The 15121-nt window shown below is 46.9% G+C and overlaps 1 protein-coding gene across 4 annotated transcripts in view; it reads left to right on the forward strand.

Annotated features, from left to right (window-relative positions):
- Positions 1-15121, forward strand: part of GAB2 (GRB2 associated binding protein 2) — a 94492-nt gene that overhangs the window by 50165 nt on the left and 29206 nt on the right. For all 4 annotated transcript variants that reach the window (XM_030945254.1, XM_030945245.1, XM_030945272.1 and 1 more), the window contains exon 2: positions 2618-2918. In XM_030945254.1, the coding sequence (XP_030801114.1) occupies positions 2618-2918 (301 nt within the window). The remainder of the gene's footprint in view (positions 1-2617; positions 2919-15121) is intronic.

Genomic DNA, 15121 nt, shown 5'->3' on the forward strand with positions numbered 1-15121 from the left:
ATCAGGAGGGCACCACACAGAGATGGGCAGGGTGGTCTTCCCAAAGCTTGTGGGACTCCTGCCCTGTCCAGTGCTGACACTCTCCAATGATGCTCCACCTCCTGAAGCTTTCCAGGAAATGTTGTGCCTGCAAGACCCATTCTTTCGCAGCCAGCCTATGTTAAAACTTACCCAAAGCAACCAGACTGTGCATGTTACACTGTTTTCTCTGCCAGATCTTGACTGTGTGGTATCTTTCATTGCTACCAGACAGGCCAAAGAGAACTGGAGGAGTTGTGGTTCTCACACTGGTGATAAAAAGAGAGGTTGTGGTAGCATCATTCGTCTTGCTTGCAGCATTCCCTCCTGTTTTTTCCATGAAAACTCTAAATTCCAAAGTCTAGTTTCTGCACTTTGTGGGTTTTGTAATGCACTGTCTCAGCCATGAAGGGAGGCTGCAAGACTGGACTCAACATGGTTGGAAAGCAACAAGCTAAGCAGCAAGAACTGGTGCTGGATGTCTGCATTCAGGTGCTGGTTCCTGTGGTTGCACAACCCCATCTTCTTGCAGTCCTTCACTGATGCATGCCCATGTCTTAGTCCTGCCAGGTGGCTGCAAAGAAATGACTCAGTGTTAACAGGAAGAAGCTAATGGGACATTTACCACCTAGAACTAGGAAAAAAATGTTCATAGGTTTGTTTCCCAATGATTTGGGTGATCCATTTTGAGGAGATGGGCTAGTAAATTATTGCTTCTGCCTGATGAAATTGGTTTTTTCCCTCCCTGATGGACAGAGCTCCACTGTATCTATTTTGTCACTCAAAAGCAGCCATTTTGATGAGAAGTGGGTGAGATTAAGCCAAAATCTGCTAGCCTTGCACGTCCTCTTGCTAAGCAATTTGCTGCTTCACTGCCTTTGGAAGATTGCATGGAAGTTGCTTTCCTGGCACCAGGAGCCGTTTTAAGAATTAGTGCAAAACTAATTTGATTACAAATCTCAAAGACATCAACAAAAGCTATTTTTAAGCTTTTGAGAAGTGTGGTCTGAATCAGACTGTTCAGGGAAAACACCACAGGAGTTTCTTACCATTATTTCAGCGATGAAATTCTCCAAAACTGTGGGATCCTGGTGCAGTTGGCTGGCTGAGATCTAGCACGCGCCCATCACCAATATGTAAAGCTTGTGCTCAGCACCTGGGCATTATCACGAGGGACCCAGCACACTCCTTGCCTTGGTGCCTCTCTTGGATTACTGTAGGTGTTTGTTCTTCCTTCTTAGAAATATCGTGTGCTTCCTCATAACCCAACCTCTTATAATCATCAGAACTCCAAAGCTGGTTATATATATAAATATAAATAAGGTAAATCTCATACAAAAAGCACCACTGTCAGAGCCAGGGTGGGATGGTGGGGATCACATCTCCTCCCTCGACATCCTCTGGTACAAACTGAAGTCTGTGTCAGGTAATGCAGGAGCACTGGTCACAATTCACATCATGCTTGTCCACATGCTCCTCTCAAACATTTGCTGCCTTCAAAGACACTCTTTTAAGGACTGTGCTTAGATGTAATCCTTCCCTTCCCTAGGCCATGGGAGCTGAGGCCTCTGCAAGGGAGCATAGCTCTGCAAAGGGTGGCAGCTCGAGGTGGTCCCTCAACCCTTTTCATCCCTCCCACAGGTGCCATGATCCTCACACAGAGCACACCCCAAAGAAACACTCTGCTCACTTCATGGGATGGGGGGTTACACCTGCACAATTTTCCTTCTAATTTCAGTTTTAGCCTTTAACACGTTATCCTTGTGGCTATTCCCTCTCCTGTGGGATCCCAGATGTGTCTGGCGTGGGGAGGGCAGCAGGGCCGCAGCTCTCAGGGCCAGGGCTGATGGCTGACATTTGTTTTGCTGGTTTGCTTCAAGCTTCACAACCCCCTGAGTCCATTCCGCAGGTAGTTTGGCCAAGAGCTGCTGTCAGCAGTGCTTGGAAGAATCAATGATAACCTTTTCCTTTGCTAAGGAGTTGCCTACATGCCAGGGAGCAGAGGATGCTGAAAAACAAATGAAGCTGGGATTCTCCATGGGTCTCCCTGGCATTATTCCTGATATTTAAAAGTTGTCCTTTGGTTTTATTAGTCTTTCTATTCTGGCATTTAAACAGAGATTGGCATGGTCAGTATCTGCAGACACATCCTATGATGCTCTCAGGGGTTTCTCTGAAGGTTAGGACACCCCGGGTTCTGCATCCAAAGTGCCTCAGTTCTTCCGAGCTGCTGGAAGGCATTTTGGCAATACACAGTAATGCCACTGCACAGATCATGGAGAGAAGGGCATTTGGGTCCCAGGAGCATGTCTGGGCTGTAGGGTAGGAGCAAGGTTCCTCTGAGCCTCAAGACTGGCACCTTTTGGGGTCATCTTATGTTATGATGCTATGTTGGTATTTAATTCTCCTGAATTTTAGTATCAAACTCAAGAACTGACCTGAGTCTATGCACCTCTTGCGGGTATGCCTGAGCAGCTTCTCAGAGCACCCCATGGTGGAGAAGTGTCATGTCCCTCTGTGTCACCCTGTGCCTAGCAGTGGATTTTTGCTCTCACAGATGCAGCAGTGAGGTTCATTCTTGTTGTTGTCTTGGTTTCAGGCATGGAAGAAACGCTGGTTCGTCCTGCGCAGCGGTCGGATGAGTGGCGACCCCGATGTCCTGGAGTACTACAAAAATGACCACTCCAAGAAACCTTTGCGTGTCATCAACCTCAATTTCTGCGAGCAGGTGGACGCGGGCCTCACCTTCAACAAGAAGGAGCTGCAAGACAGCTACATCTTCGACATCAAGACGAGCGACAGGACCTTCTACCTGGTGGCTGAGACCGAGGACGACATGAACAAATGGGTCCGCAGCATCTGCCAGATCTGTGGCTTCAACCAGTCCGAGGAGAACACAGGTACCATGAGAGACAGGTCCATTGCTAAGAGCATCTTCTCTCCTGTCCTCTCAATGGGCCCCAGGCCTCTTTCAGATCAGACCTCTGGGAGGGGAGTGCAGCCTGCCACAAGGCTGGGGAGGCTGAAATGAGAAATGGATGGACATGTGGGAAACTTTGATGAGGCTTTCCTGCCTTTGACATCTAAAGAGCTGTCTTGGCTATTGTGAGAGTCAGTCATTTTTACCCTCCATAACTGTAGACCTTTCAGTCTCTTACAAGAAGTTGGTGGTGTTTGGGGACTTCTTTAGCTGCAGCCTTTGTCCCTATCCATCGCCAAAATCCCGCTTGAGAGTGGTGGGAACCAGCAGTGAAAATCCCCTTTGCTCAGACGTTTCAATCCCTTGATGGAGTCAATCCCTTGATGCAGTAGGGGGAGAAGCTTTCCTGGAACCATTTTCCTCTCTACTGCAGTTTTCCCTGCTGGCAGACTCTCCTGTGCATGACAGACATACTCTCTGCACCTGCATCCCCATGTCTTCCTGGAACCCTCAGGGAAAGCACTGGGAGGAGGGAAGGAAAACTCCAGGTAGTTTATGTGCAGTGAGGGGACATGTTGTCTGAGTTGTGCTCCGCCATCCAAACTCGATTGCACTTGGGTAAGCCTGTGCATTGAGCACTGGTGAACTGCCTCTGCTTTCCCAGCACCACGAGGGCACACGTAAAACCTGAGTGAGATGGGATGGGGAAGTGAGCATGGCGTGCAGCTCTGTAGTCACCTGCCCATCCCATTATCCATGGTAGCATCTCTGGGTACCTTTTGCTTCATCTCATCCTTGGTCCAGTCTCATCCAGGGGACTGCAGGCCTGTGCTCTGTCTGCATGAAACTCCCCGTAACAACGTCCAGCTTGGATCTGTTTTGGTCCTTCGTGGAGCAGCTGCCATCCGCAGGAGTTGAAACCCTGCCAAGAGCTTGTCAGGCAGGACAGCAAACAAAGCACCACAGCAGCGCGGATGCAATCTTCACTGACTGACGCATGAGGCAGGATGTCACCTTGGCAATGGGTGCACAAGTGGCAGAAAGGATCCTTGATAACGTTGCCAGCCAGGTCTTTCAGGGAAAGGTCAGGCTAAATAAATTACATACCGTTCCAATGTCAGCAGAGCAGCCCTCGAGGTTCAGCAAAATTGTTCAGGCCCCTTTTTTAAGAGCTGTTTCATTGCAAGATTTTCCATTTTGCGTGCGTTCAGCTGGGGGAACTGTTTTTCTTCTCATTTAGTAAAATGAGCTTTCAGCCCAGCGGCAGCAGGATCGATACGGGACTTCAGTGAAATATAAATCTGGGCAGCAAAAGGAAAAACAATCTCCCACTTGCAAGTGCATCTGTCCCAAAGGGCACACAGGGATCATCAGGCTGCAGAGATCCAAGCACTATTCCCTGCAGGATCATGGAGTGACATCAGCAAAAGAGGAACAAAAATCCCTATTTGTAACAGAATCACAGCTCGTTAATGCTGTAGGGAAAGTACCCACTTGAAACAGTACCCAGCTGCCAAAGTTTGATTTTCTGAGTAAGCCAAGAAAAAGCCTGCAATGGCGAATGCAGCAGATGTGTCCAGATGCTGCAGCAGAGAGGGAGCATGAATTATTCAGGGCTGGCGCTTCACTTCGGTCCTTGCTGAAGCAGTGACCCCATGCTCACCTTTCCTTCACCATCCCTGCTAAGTAATGGCAAATAAATCATCAGTATCCCAAAGTGGGTAATGTTCATTTAAAGAATCCATGGCCTGAGGCTGGGTAAAGAAGTTGAGGGGTCATTGGAGCACGATGGGTGTTGGAAGTCTTGTCCATCTTGGCATGTATAAGCTCATCATGGGGTGCATCCTTCATGGGGTGTCAGCTGGAGGGAGTAATGAAACAGTCGTAGCAATGTTTGTAAATCTGCTGTGCTGTGCTGTGCTCCCTCTTCATCACCTTCTTGAAGTCAAGGGTGGATGGATGGGAGAGGAACAAGAGTTTGTGCGAGATTAAGACAGTTCCTGGGTAGAAACAGAGCTGGGGACACTTGGCAGTTTGTTCTTGGACTTTCTCCCCTCATCCTCAAGCTTCTCTGCCTTGTTGTGGCCTCTGCCTTGGAGAATGAATGAGTTGGTAATTGGATGAACCAAAAGGGGGGAGGAAAAGGTTACCATCATGAGCAGGAATAGCTCCATGCTAATTGTAGCAATTAATTAACTAAATCTCCTTCTCCCAGCAGACAGGCAGCATGGTGGAACAAGATCAGGAACTGCCAGGGAAGCCACTGTGCACATTTTTCTGGTTGTACTTGTTCCTGGGTGTGTGACTGCTTTACACTGGCCCAAAGCCTTGCTGGGTCTGGCCCCACAGCCAGGCTGTTCCCAGCTGGGCTGTACTCACATCCCAGCTAGGAGAACACTCCATCACCAGCAAACACAGTGACTGCAGTTGCCATCATATGCTGAGTTACTGCCACCTTGAAGGGACACCCCACATCAGCTGAGCCCCAGTCACTGGTCACTGTAGGTTTGCTTATAACCCAGTGGTGATGGAGGACAAACTCATTAGCTTTTGGGGCAGTTTGGGTAAAAGCCTGTTGCACCAGCTCCCCATGGTCGTAGGGAAAAGGCAGGGTAAGAAAGCCTTTTAGCATGATTTAGTAAGCAAATGGGCAACCTGGAGTTGCAGTGATGCCAACCTTCTGCACCAGTGTGGGACCGTGCTTAGGTGCTACCAACGCTCCCAAAAGGCGAAACAAATAAAAGGCAAACAGATTTACACCCTTTGATGCTTCTTTCCGTTTGCAGCTCAAGGGGAGACTGCAAATTTTCTGTCACTTGGTTTTCACATTAGTCCTTCATGTTCTGTCTAGACAGGGGGACTCTTAGGATTAAGGAGGCTGGACTTTAGGGCAGTTTAATGTCATGCTATGGCTCACTGCTGGTTTGCTGATCTCCAGCTGCATTATACATCTGGTTCAGCGGAAGGAAGCTCGTTTCAGCCTCGGGGGCCTGAATGTCAGTGAAGCAGAGGGTCCTGCCGGCTGTCCCAAGGAGCAGCTGCTCAAAAAAGCTGCCCCGGTGGCTTTGTTCCCTGCCCCGACCTGAAAATAATTGCAGAGCAGCACGATTGCATCTGCCAGGAGAAGGGAAATTAAATTGATTCTAAAGTGTTTACCCAGACTGTGGCAAAGCTCTTTGTTTCTGTTAACACCTATTTACTTTGAGAGCTAATTACGATTTTTGAACAAGCAGAGCCTCACAGGATCCCGGCTCCTCTGCGTGTCTGAGGAAGCCGACCATGCTCAAGGAAAGTAGATTTGCTCCTGTGTCAGTGCTGCCTTTACTCTGCAGTTTGTACTGCTGCCACCTTGAGTGATCCAAGTACAGTGGGGGGAGACCAGCCTGGGACCCTGGGCCACAGACTACATGAGAAAGGCCAGCACGTGGGTATTTCAAACCATCAGCATTTTCCCTGCCCTACTGGGCAGGCAGCCAGGGCTCAGCTGTGAACTGGATTTTCTCATATGCTTTGTTTGTTGAAGTTAAAAAAATACCAAATCCCACTAAACATATCTCATGTGTCATTAACCCTTTCTGAAGCTAATGCTTCAGCCAAAACCCCTCCTTGTCCCATCCCCAGTGTGACAGAGGTGCAGCTCCAGCAGCCTGTAGTTTAATTTCTCACAAACCAGTGTTTGTGCCCCTGCAGTGAGCATGTCCTTGCAGGGGCCCTGTGCAAGGATTAGTTACTTTGAAGGAGGCAGTACCTTTATTAACTTTATGTCAATTTACTGTGCCACCCTCCAGTGGCAGTACTGTGCCATTATCTCCCTGGAGCTCCTCTTCTACCTTCCCCATGGAAAAGGGGCTCTTTCAGGGGCTTGGATTTGTGGGTGCTGACCAGACATGGGTGGGAGTTTAAAAGCTTATTCATGCACATCATTAATGTCCCTGTGCTAGAGGTTTAACCCAGACATGAAACCAGGGAAGGGAATATTTTTGTGTAAGTAAATGTCCTTGTTCTGAGCTGAAAGCTCCCTCCACTTGGAGACTTGGAGAGGGTGAAGAAGGCGTAGGAAAAGGATGGCACTGGGCTCCTGCCCTGATGGGTTGTGTCTGGCAGCAGTAGCCTCTCCCACCCAGTCCAGGCATGTTATCTTCTTCTTTTTTTTTTTTTTGGTCCCTCTGGGACTTAATTTATTTATTTCTCTACTTTGCTCTAGAGCAATTCTGGGTTCTGGCTAAGTCCCCACTCCATCTCCAAGGCGTGGTGTTGGTATTTTACATCATGACAGGGAGCAATCCCAGCAATATCTTGCTGAACATAGGTCAGGTCTGAGCATTAAAGTTTAATGGAGATGTGTCTGTCCTTCCTCCTTCAACTCAGACATGCTCATTCTAGCAGTTTAGTGGATCAGCCTCTGGATACCACTCACTTTCTGCTCACACTGGTGAGATCTGCACCTCACACACCTGGGTGTCTTTGGCTTGGTTCTGCCTCAGACCCTCCACCAGTTGTCCCATTCCAGCCCACAAGAGCAAATTTATTGCTCTCACTTGACTTGCTTTGGCTGGGGGTCCCACATGGGCCACAGGCTGGTTGCCCCCAGCCTGCTGCCTGCAAGTCTGTGTCACGAGCCCATTTGGCTGCTCTTGCACGCTCCTCACTTCTCTCCCAAAAGCATGTTTGTCCTAGAAACAGGCCAGAGATACCTCCAGCCCCACTGATTCCTTGCAGCTGGGTTTGCCTGGTTGTTTGCCCAACAAAGGGAGCTCAAGATGGACCAGAGAAGAAAACAACAGAGGTACCCCTGAAGACTTGCTGGGAGGACAGAAGCTGCCCAAAACTTCGTGAAGAGGCTGTGGGCTGCAAGACTAGGGTAAAACCATGTTTGAACGTTGTATACCACCCACCTCTCCCAAACACACCCAGGCCAGCAGTGTTCCCCATCCCTTTGTGCAGGAGCAGGGCACCAGGGAGCATGTGCAAGGTGACAGTTCCTGCGTTCTTGCCACCACTGCCTCTCCCATGGCCAGGAAGAACCAAAGCAGAGGGGAAATACACAAGACCAGGTACTTCCTTGAGATAGTGCCTAGCACATGCCTCTTTCCTTCCCTGTTTGTCCCATGGAGGAGTTAAAAGCCCAGAGCCCAGCCAGGGACTGTGCAGAGGTGAGGAATGTGGGATGAGAAATGGGGACAAGGAGGGGTATGTGGGGGTGTCCTTGTGTCCCTGACAGCACCCGGGCCCTGCTGTGTGTTGTTTTGGGATCTGCAGGCAGCACTGCCACCTAAGGGCAATGGAGCAGGCAGCCCCTTGTGGAGCCTTGTGCCCACATGACCTCCTAGAATTATAGAATGCTCTGGGTTGGAGGTGACCTTAAAGATCATCCAGTTCCAACCCCTCACCATGGGCAGGGATACCTTCCACCAGACCAGGTTGCTCTAAGCCCCATCCAACTTGGCCTGGAACACTTCCAGGGATGGGGCTCCACAACTTCTCTGTGCAGCCTGTGCCAGTGCTTCACCACCCTCACAGGAAAGAATTTTTTCCTAATATATAATTTAAACCTGCCCCCTGTCAGTTTAAATTTATTCCCCCTTGTACCACTTGACTTTTTAACTTCTGTTGCCATAAGTCAATTGGTCTTGACTTCATCTTTAAGCCCTGATATGAGTTGTACTTGGATATCAGCTCACATGGAGGCCAGTCTGTCCCTTCAGACAGTACAACAAGCATTCAACAAGAGTATGTTTGAGTTGAGCTTGACCATGGGACGGACAGGGCATATCTGGTTGGGTTCATTCCAGACATGTCACCTTCCTATGTTTGTTGACCTACCCAAAGACCTAATATCCCCTGTCCCACCATACATACAGATGCAGCCCTTTCCTCAGTGTTCCCATCAATACTTACAGCACTCAGTGTCAAGGAGCTCCTTCTTTTAAAACACCTAGATCTAATAGTTGCACACTTCAAGGGCATTTGGATCAGACCCCCGTCATCCTTTTCTTCCATGTTCTGAGTGTTCCTAGCAAGAGAAATAGCTGTGGCTGCAGATTTTCTCCAGAGGCCAAACGTAGATGTCATATCTCAGCCCCAGGTTCGACCCAGCCTCGCTGGAATAGGTGGGGGAGGCCTGGTGGCCCAAACTTACTTTGCACCAAGCTCATGGTTAAACTTCAGGTGCACACAAGCACCTTCTTGCCAAAGTCACAGTTCATTCCTTAGCCTTCCTGCCACTTTAAATTTGTTCCAAACTTCCCTGACCCTGGTTTTCCTGCTCCACAAACAGCAAGTTATTTTAAGATCTGACACTGTTCAGCTTTTATTTCTGTGTAAACAATACCGGAGATGGAGTGATATTGGCACAAGGGAGCAGCTTGAGAGCAGTTAACTGCCTGCTGTCTTTTTCCCCCTTTTTTCCCTCTTTCCCTCTGGACATAAGCTAGCTGTGGTACTGATGAGTCTGCTGAAGAGCAGAGCGCCAATAATGACCTGGAATTGGCTTCCTAGAGGACAGAAACAGGGGGAGATCCTTGCTGATCTCTACCAGCTGGTCAGGGTGTCCTTGCTGTGATTCTCCTGGCAGTTTGGAGAGGGAACTGATGCCGCTAAGAGTGAGACATGTTTGGGTGGTTGTAGTCTGTCCACTTCTTGGAAGAAAATGAAAAAATATGTATAGAATATGTCTAATCATTTGCACTCTGAAAGTGGCCATTTCTTTCCCTTGGTTCTCCAAGGAATAGGACTGATGAGATCAGGTGTCCACTTTCTACTGAAACTCATCCCACCTGTGTCAAGATGGCTATCAAGGCCTTTGCTATCAAGCTGGATCTTCAGTTATTTCATTTTCATAATTTCATTTACACCAGACAACGAGCAACTTCTGCTATTCTTCCATACCTTATTTCTCTTGCTGTACTCTGCCCTTCAGCATGCTGCCTTCCCAGGAACATTGCAGGACCACAGTCAACACTGCACTGCTGGGGTGGTCACTGTCCTTGATACCAAGAGGAAGAAGAGGAAGTTTCCTGCCCATGTAGGTGCCAAGAAAAGGACTGAGGCAAGCATGCAGAAGGTTTTAGCAAGGGAAAGTGTCTTAAGGTACATGATTAGAAAAGCAATTTTCTGGCTTCAGGGCATCTGATGCAATCAAATCTCTGACATCTGCAATGCTTGGACCAAGGCTTTCTTCACAGTTTGGGTTTTGGAAATTTAGGAATTTTTAGCATTTTCTTATTTAGATGTTTTTATTGTGACTGTGGACATTTTGAAGAGGTAAAACTGAAAAAAATCCAGAAGATATGTGTTTGCAAACCCATAACTGCCATCCCAGAGAGTCCATTGGAAGATAAGTATTTTTTAAGCCTCCTTTGACCATACCCAGCACTGATGGGAACTGGCAGAGGATGCAGCTGTTTGTGGGAGCACAAGGTTTATAGGCAAAAAATGCTCTTATCTCGCTGCAAATAATAAAACCATCAACCAGCAATAAAAAAAATTTATGCTCAGCTTTCAAAAAGGACCAACAGTCAAAATACTCCAGCTCTTCTTGACTGTTTCCCAGCTGGCGCCCAGCTCAAGGGTATCCAACTGGCCTCTTCTGAAGATAAATACAGAGCTGGAGGACTGGGGCCTTTGGGGAAAATCCTGCCCTTTCCTGGCCAAAATCCCACTGGTTTAGCTGAGCTGAGGCTGGGGTTTTAGTGGGAGAGAAGGAAGAAATGTGAAGTTCGAGAGGTTTGAACGTTTTTAGCCCTAAAAGCATTGCCCAGCCTTTGCAGCACAGGTTTCCTAGCAGAGATTTGCAAGCTGAGTTCACATCTCAGCCCTGGGCAGGGCTGTCTCCTGGCCTGGCACCCAGAATCAGAAACCCATTTAACATAATTCTTTGTTTTGTAATTGGCTTATATGGCTATGAGCCCTGTCAGATGAGCTCTGTTAGTTTAATGGGCACAGAGGAATTTTTAGGGTGACTTACTGACCGTGGAAAAATGAGCACGGCAGACGGTATCAGCAGTGCATCAAAAAACAAAACCATGCAGAGCCTTGGAAACAAAAACAGCTGATGGACTTGGAGTGAAGTGACACTGTCTGGGCAGAACTGAGGGAGACAGGGAGGGAGAGAGGCATTTTTGGGTGTCAGCCAACTAAGAGGAAACTCTCAGTCACATTCGCCTGCATTTATATTTCCCAGAGGGGTCTTGGGACTGTTGTAGCCCATGTGCCCCAGTCATGCACTTTGAGATTCATGAAGCTGCCATGAATCTGTGTCTGCAGAGTTTCTCAGGCATCAGGCAGGACACAGATCCATGAGTGATGCCCAATACATAGGAACCAGACTGGCAAATGCAATGGACAGAGAACTCCAAAATGCAAGTGCAAGCAGGCTGGACAAGGGGAAAAAAATCACCTTTGCAAAGGATAATTTTTTGTCAGTTTTTCACAATGTGGCACTTTTTTCCCCCCCACATAAATGTATTTCCCCATTTCTTCCCTCCATACATTTCCCATTGTTCCCTCCAAAGCTTTGAGAGGAACATGGTTTTATATGTCCTGCACACTGCTTTGTAAAACCTGATAAAGCCAGGACAGATTTAGACTCTCATTTCCCAAGCCCCAATGCCTGTTTGTTTGCTGGTTTGTATTGCTTTATATTTCCAATTAAAACCAAGCCTGAGCAAAGGGAAAGCTTTCTAAAGCCTTTAAAGCCTCCATGTGAAGGCACATGGAGCAGGAAGGAGACATGAAGCTGTCGATTCCTGTGAACTTTCCATGACACCAGTAAGGGTTTGTTTCCAGACTTATTCTTATTTATGAATGCAGTAGCATTTATTACTGATTTTATCTGTAAAGATTGCATTTCTTCCCTAGTCAGTTTCTATGCCTCAGTCATAATTACTGCCTGCTCCTCAAACATACTTTTGATTTATTTGTTGTGGTACAATATCAGAGCTGTAATATTGGCAATTACTTAGGGCTGTGGGGCTTACACCTGATCCAGGGATGCCCTCCTGCCATGTCCCAGCTCCCTCCAGGAAGGCTGAGAGCATCTCTAAGGGTCCATCACAGAGTAGATGTAGCCAAGAAACGTGCCTTCTGCTGTGCCAGGTGCTGCACAAGCACTGAGCAGACAGGCAGCCTCAGCTTGAAAGGATTCATCACTAGGGCACAGCACAGATGTGTTTGGTGCATCTTTTATCCTGCCTGCAGCCATTTGCTGCCAGAGGCACATCAGGGATGGTATCTGTTCCCTCCAAGCTGGGAATGGTCTTTAAAAGGACACTTGGCCACAGTTCCTGAAAAATGTGTTTAAAAATGAGACTGTCCACAAAAATTAGATATTCTGTATCTCTTTTGTTCCCCACTTGCCCACAGTCAGCTGCTTCTCTGTGGGATTCAGACACAGAAGGGAGTTACAGTTTCCATAAGATATCCAGGGACCGTCTGTGCTATTTTTCCATGCTTACAATCACTTTAAGCCACAGAGGATGAAGCAAGTACTTAAAGCTGTGTGAAAAAAGAAGTCCAGCCCCCCAAGAAAGCCAAGAAAACCCACCAACCTGAGTCTTCATCCTTGGAGATACTCAAAACCTGTCTGAACACAGTCCTGACCTGCAGTAGCTGCCCCTGCACCCCTCTGAGTAAAAAAACCTTTTCCTAATATCCAACCTAAATCTCATACCAAACACTTACTGGGCATGTAACTTCCTTTCATACTTACTTGTCACATGCTGAGGAATGCACCTTTGATTGATTGCCACCCTTTATATCTGTTTATTAAAATGGAAAATAACATTTCACCTCAAAAATTTCATCATGTGCTCTCTCAGTTCCACATGACCTAATCCCATCCCAGCCAGCACAGCTGCTTGTGCCAAGTTTTGGTGTGATTACCTCCCATCATTCCACTGCCAAACTGTCCCTGTGCTTGTGCACTGTTGCTTTCAAAAGTAAGCTGGAGTGGAGTGACTCATTGCAATTGCTTTCTTTTTTTTTCCATAACTGACAATGAATCCTCTTTTTGAAGTGTTGGGCAGGTGTCTGGGCACTCACAAATACTTCATCACCTGTAAAAGTGTAGTGAAGGACTGTTGGGCTGCCTGTGGCTCCATCCTCACCTTCATCTCATGGCCGATCGCCTGCCCTGCCAAGCGCCACCTTGTTTGACATTGCTGTGTGTGTAAACCCTCCCCTCAAGCCCGTGTGTGTGCTCTGCTGACTGAACCTTGATAGAAAGCCTTTATGGCGATAATTATTTTTGCTGGCTTGCTGTGATGGTTCATATTGCTCTCCTGTGAGTCATGATGAAGTCTTTCAAATACCCGCTTGAAATCCATAAATTCTGTGATGAATCTTTCTGCTACTTGATGGTTGCTTTGATGATTAGTGTTTGGGTCAAAACCTGGTCAACACATGGCCTTCCAGCTGAAAACAAAAAGGGAGCTTATAAAAAAGAGGGAGAGTGACTTTTTCCATGGGCAGATGGGGATAGGACAAGGGGGAACAGTTTTAAACTAAAAGAGGAGAGAGTTAGACTAGATGTTATGAGGAAATTCTTTACTTGAGTGTGGTAAAGCACTCAAGAGAAGTGCTCAGAAAAGCTGTGGATGCCCACAGTGTTTAAAGCTAGGTTGGATGGGGCTCTGAGCAACCTGGTCTAATGGAAGATGTCCCTGCCCATGGTGTGGAGTTGGAATTACGTGGTCTTTAAGATCCCTTCCAATTCTATGATCCTATGAAAATGCTGCTTTCATCTTTGAATAAAACTCCTGACAGAGCAGAAGACTGTTTTTCCCAGAAAGCACTATGATGTCTCTTAAGTCTTTACTTTTTTTTTTCACTTTTTTTTTTTTAAGTATCTCAATCCCAGTTTATTGACTCTTGTGGCTTTTCCTCATCCCTGTGATTCTAAGAAAAGGAGGTGGATTTGTGATTTTCATTTGAAGCTCATTCATGCTTTTACAGCTTTATTACAGTTTTTAAATACTGTTAGATCTCCTCTTTGGCATCACCATAACTCCTTCTGAGCTTCTGAGAGCCCATTGTTTTTTCTGTTATGCTCCAGAAACTCACTTCCACCGTTTCTTCTACCTCTAAGAAGAACTCAAGAGTACAGGCTCGGAAATGCTTTGAGTTTCTTTGGCACGCTGTTGGAAGGACCACCCTGTCCTCTGCCCTCCAGTAACATTTTTATGGAGATAAATCTGTGCTGTCCAAGTCCTGGGCAAACAGAGCTTTGTGTACTAAAAGATCCACTGTCATCTCAGTGATGAGAAGACATGCTACTGGTCTGGTGTCTTGTGGCACCATCTGAAGGGAAGGCCAACCCTGTGTTCACAGAGCTGTATGATGCAGTGGTTTGTTTGACAGATAAAGTGACTCAAAGAATTAGTACTGCCATGACTCCAAGAATGCCCTCCATTATATTAGATAAGTTAAAATATTTGCCTTAATAAGGTTTATGAGTGATGAGGTGATGCACAAATGGGTTTTCCCTGTGGGTGCATTGCTGCATGAGTGGTCCCCGTGATGTTCTCGGATGTCTCCAGAGCAGTTGGAGTTGGGAGGTTGCAGCAGGCTGGCTTCTAGTCTGGTCTAGTCCCAATAGTCCCTGCATTCCCGTGGTTGTAGCCAAAAGCCATTATATCTTGGCTTATTCTTCGCAGAATCTCTGGAGAAAAATGGGTCTAATGTACTATTTGTCACCATTCCACTTTTCATCCCGTAGATGAAAATGAAGATGGATCTCACCCAGATCTGTCTCAGCAGCCAAATACACTAAGTTCAGACATGTGTCACATCAGTAATTAAAATCAAAAATTAAATAAATCCCATTCCTGTGAGGAAGAAGGAGTGCCTATGTGGAGTCAGAGCAATGTGGGGAAATGCTGTTCTTGCAGCAAGTGAAGCAGGTGACAAGCCCAAAACAAACTCCCTTTCAAAGGCAGCGAAAATTTAGCATCTTCATTTTCACTCCCTCTGGTATTCATTTTCATACTCTTTCAGTGTCAATTTTGATTCACACCTTTTCATTCTGAATTTGAATGAATTTCAGGAAAAAACAAGAATTGCACTTTAAAAAGCACATCATGATGATTTTCAGTCGAAGAGGGGCAATCTGCCCCCAAAAATGATCCGCTCTGATGAGAATAAATTGAAATACCTTGACCTTCTCCCCTTTTACTTAAAATTCAC

Source organism: Camarhynchus parvulus, chromosome 1, assembly GCF_901933205.1.
Source record: "Camarhynchus parvulus chromosome 1, STF_HiC, whole genome shotgun sequence".
NCBI lineage: Eukaryota > Metazoa > Chordata > Aves > Passeriformes > Thraupidae > Camarhynchus > Camarhynchus parvulus.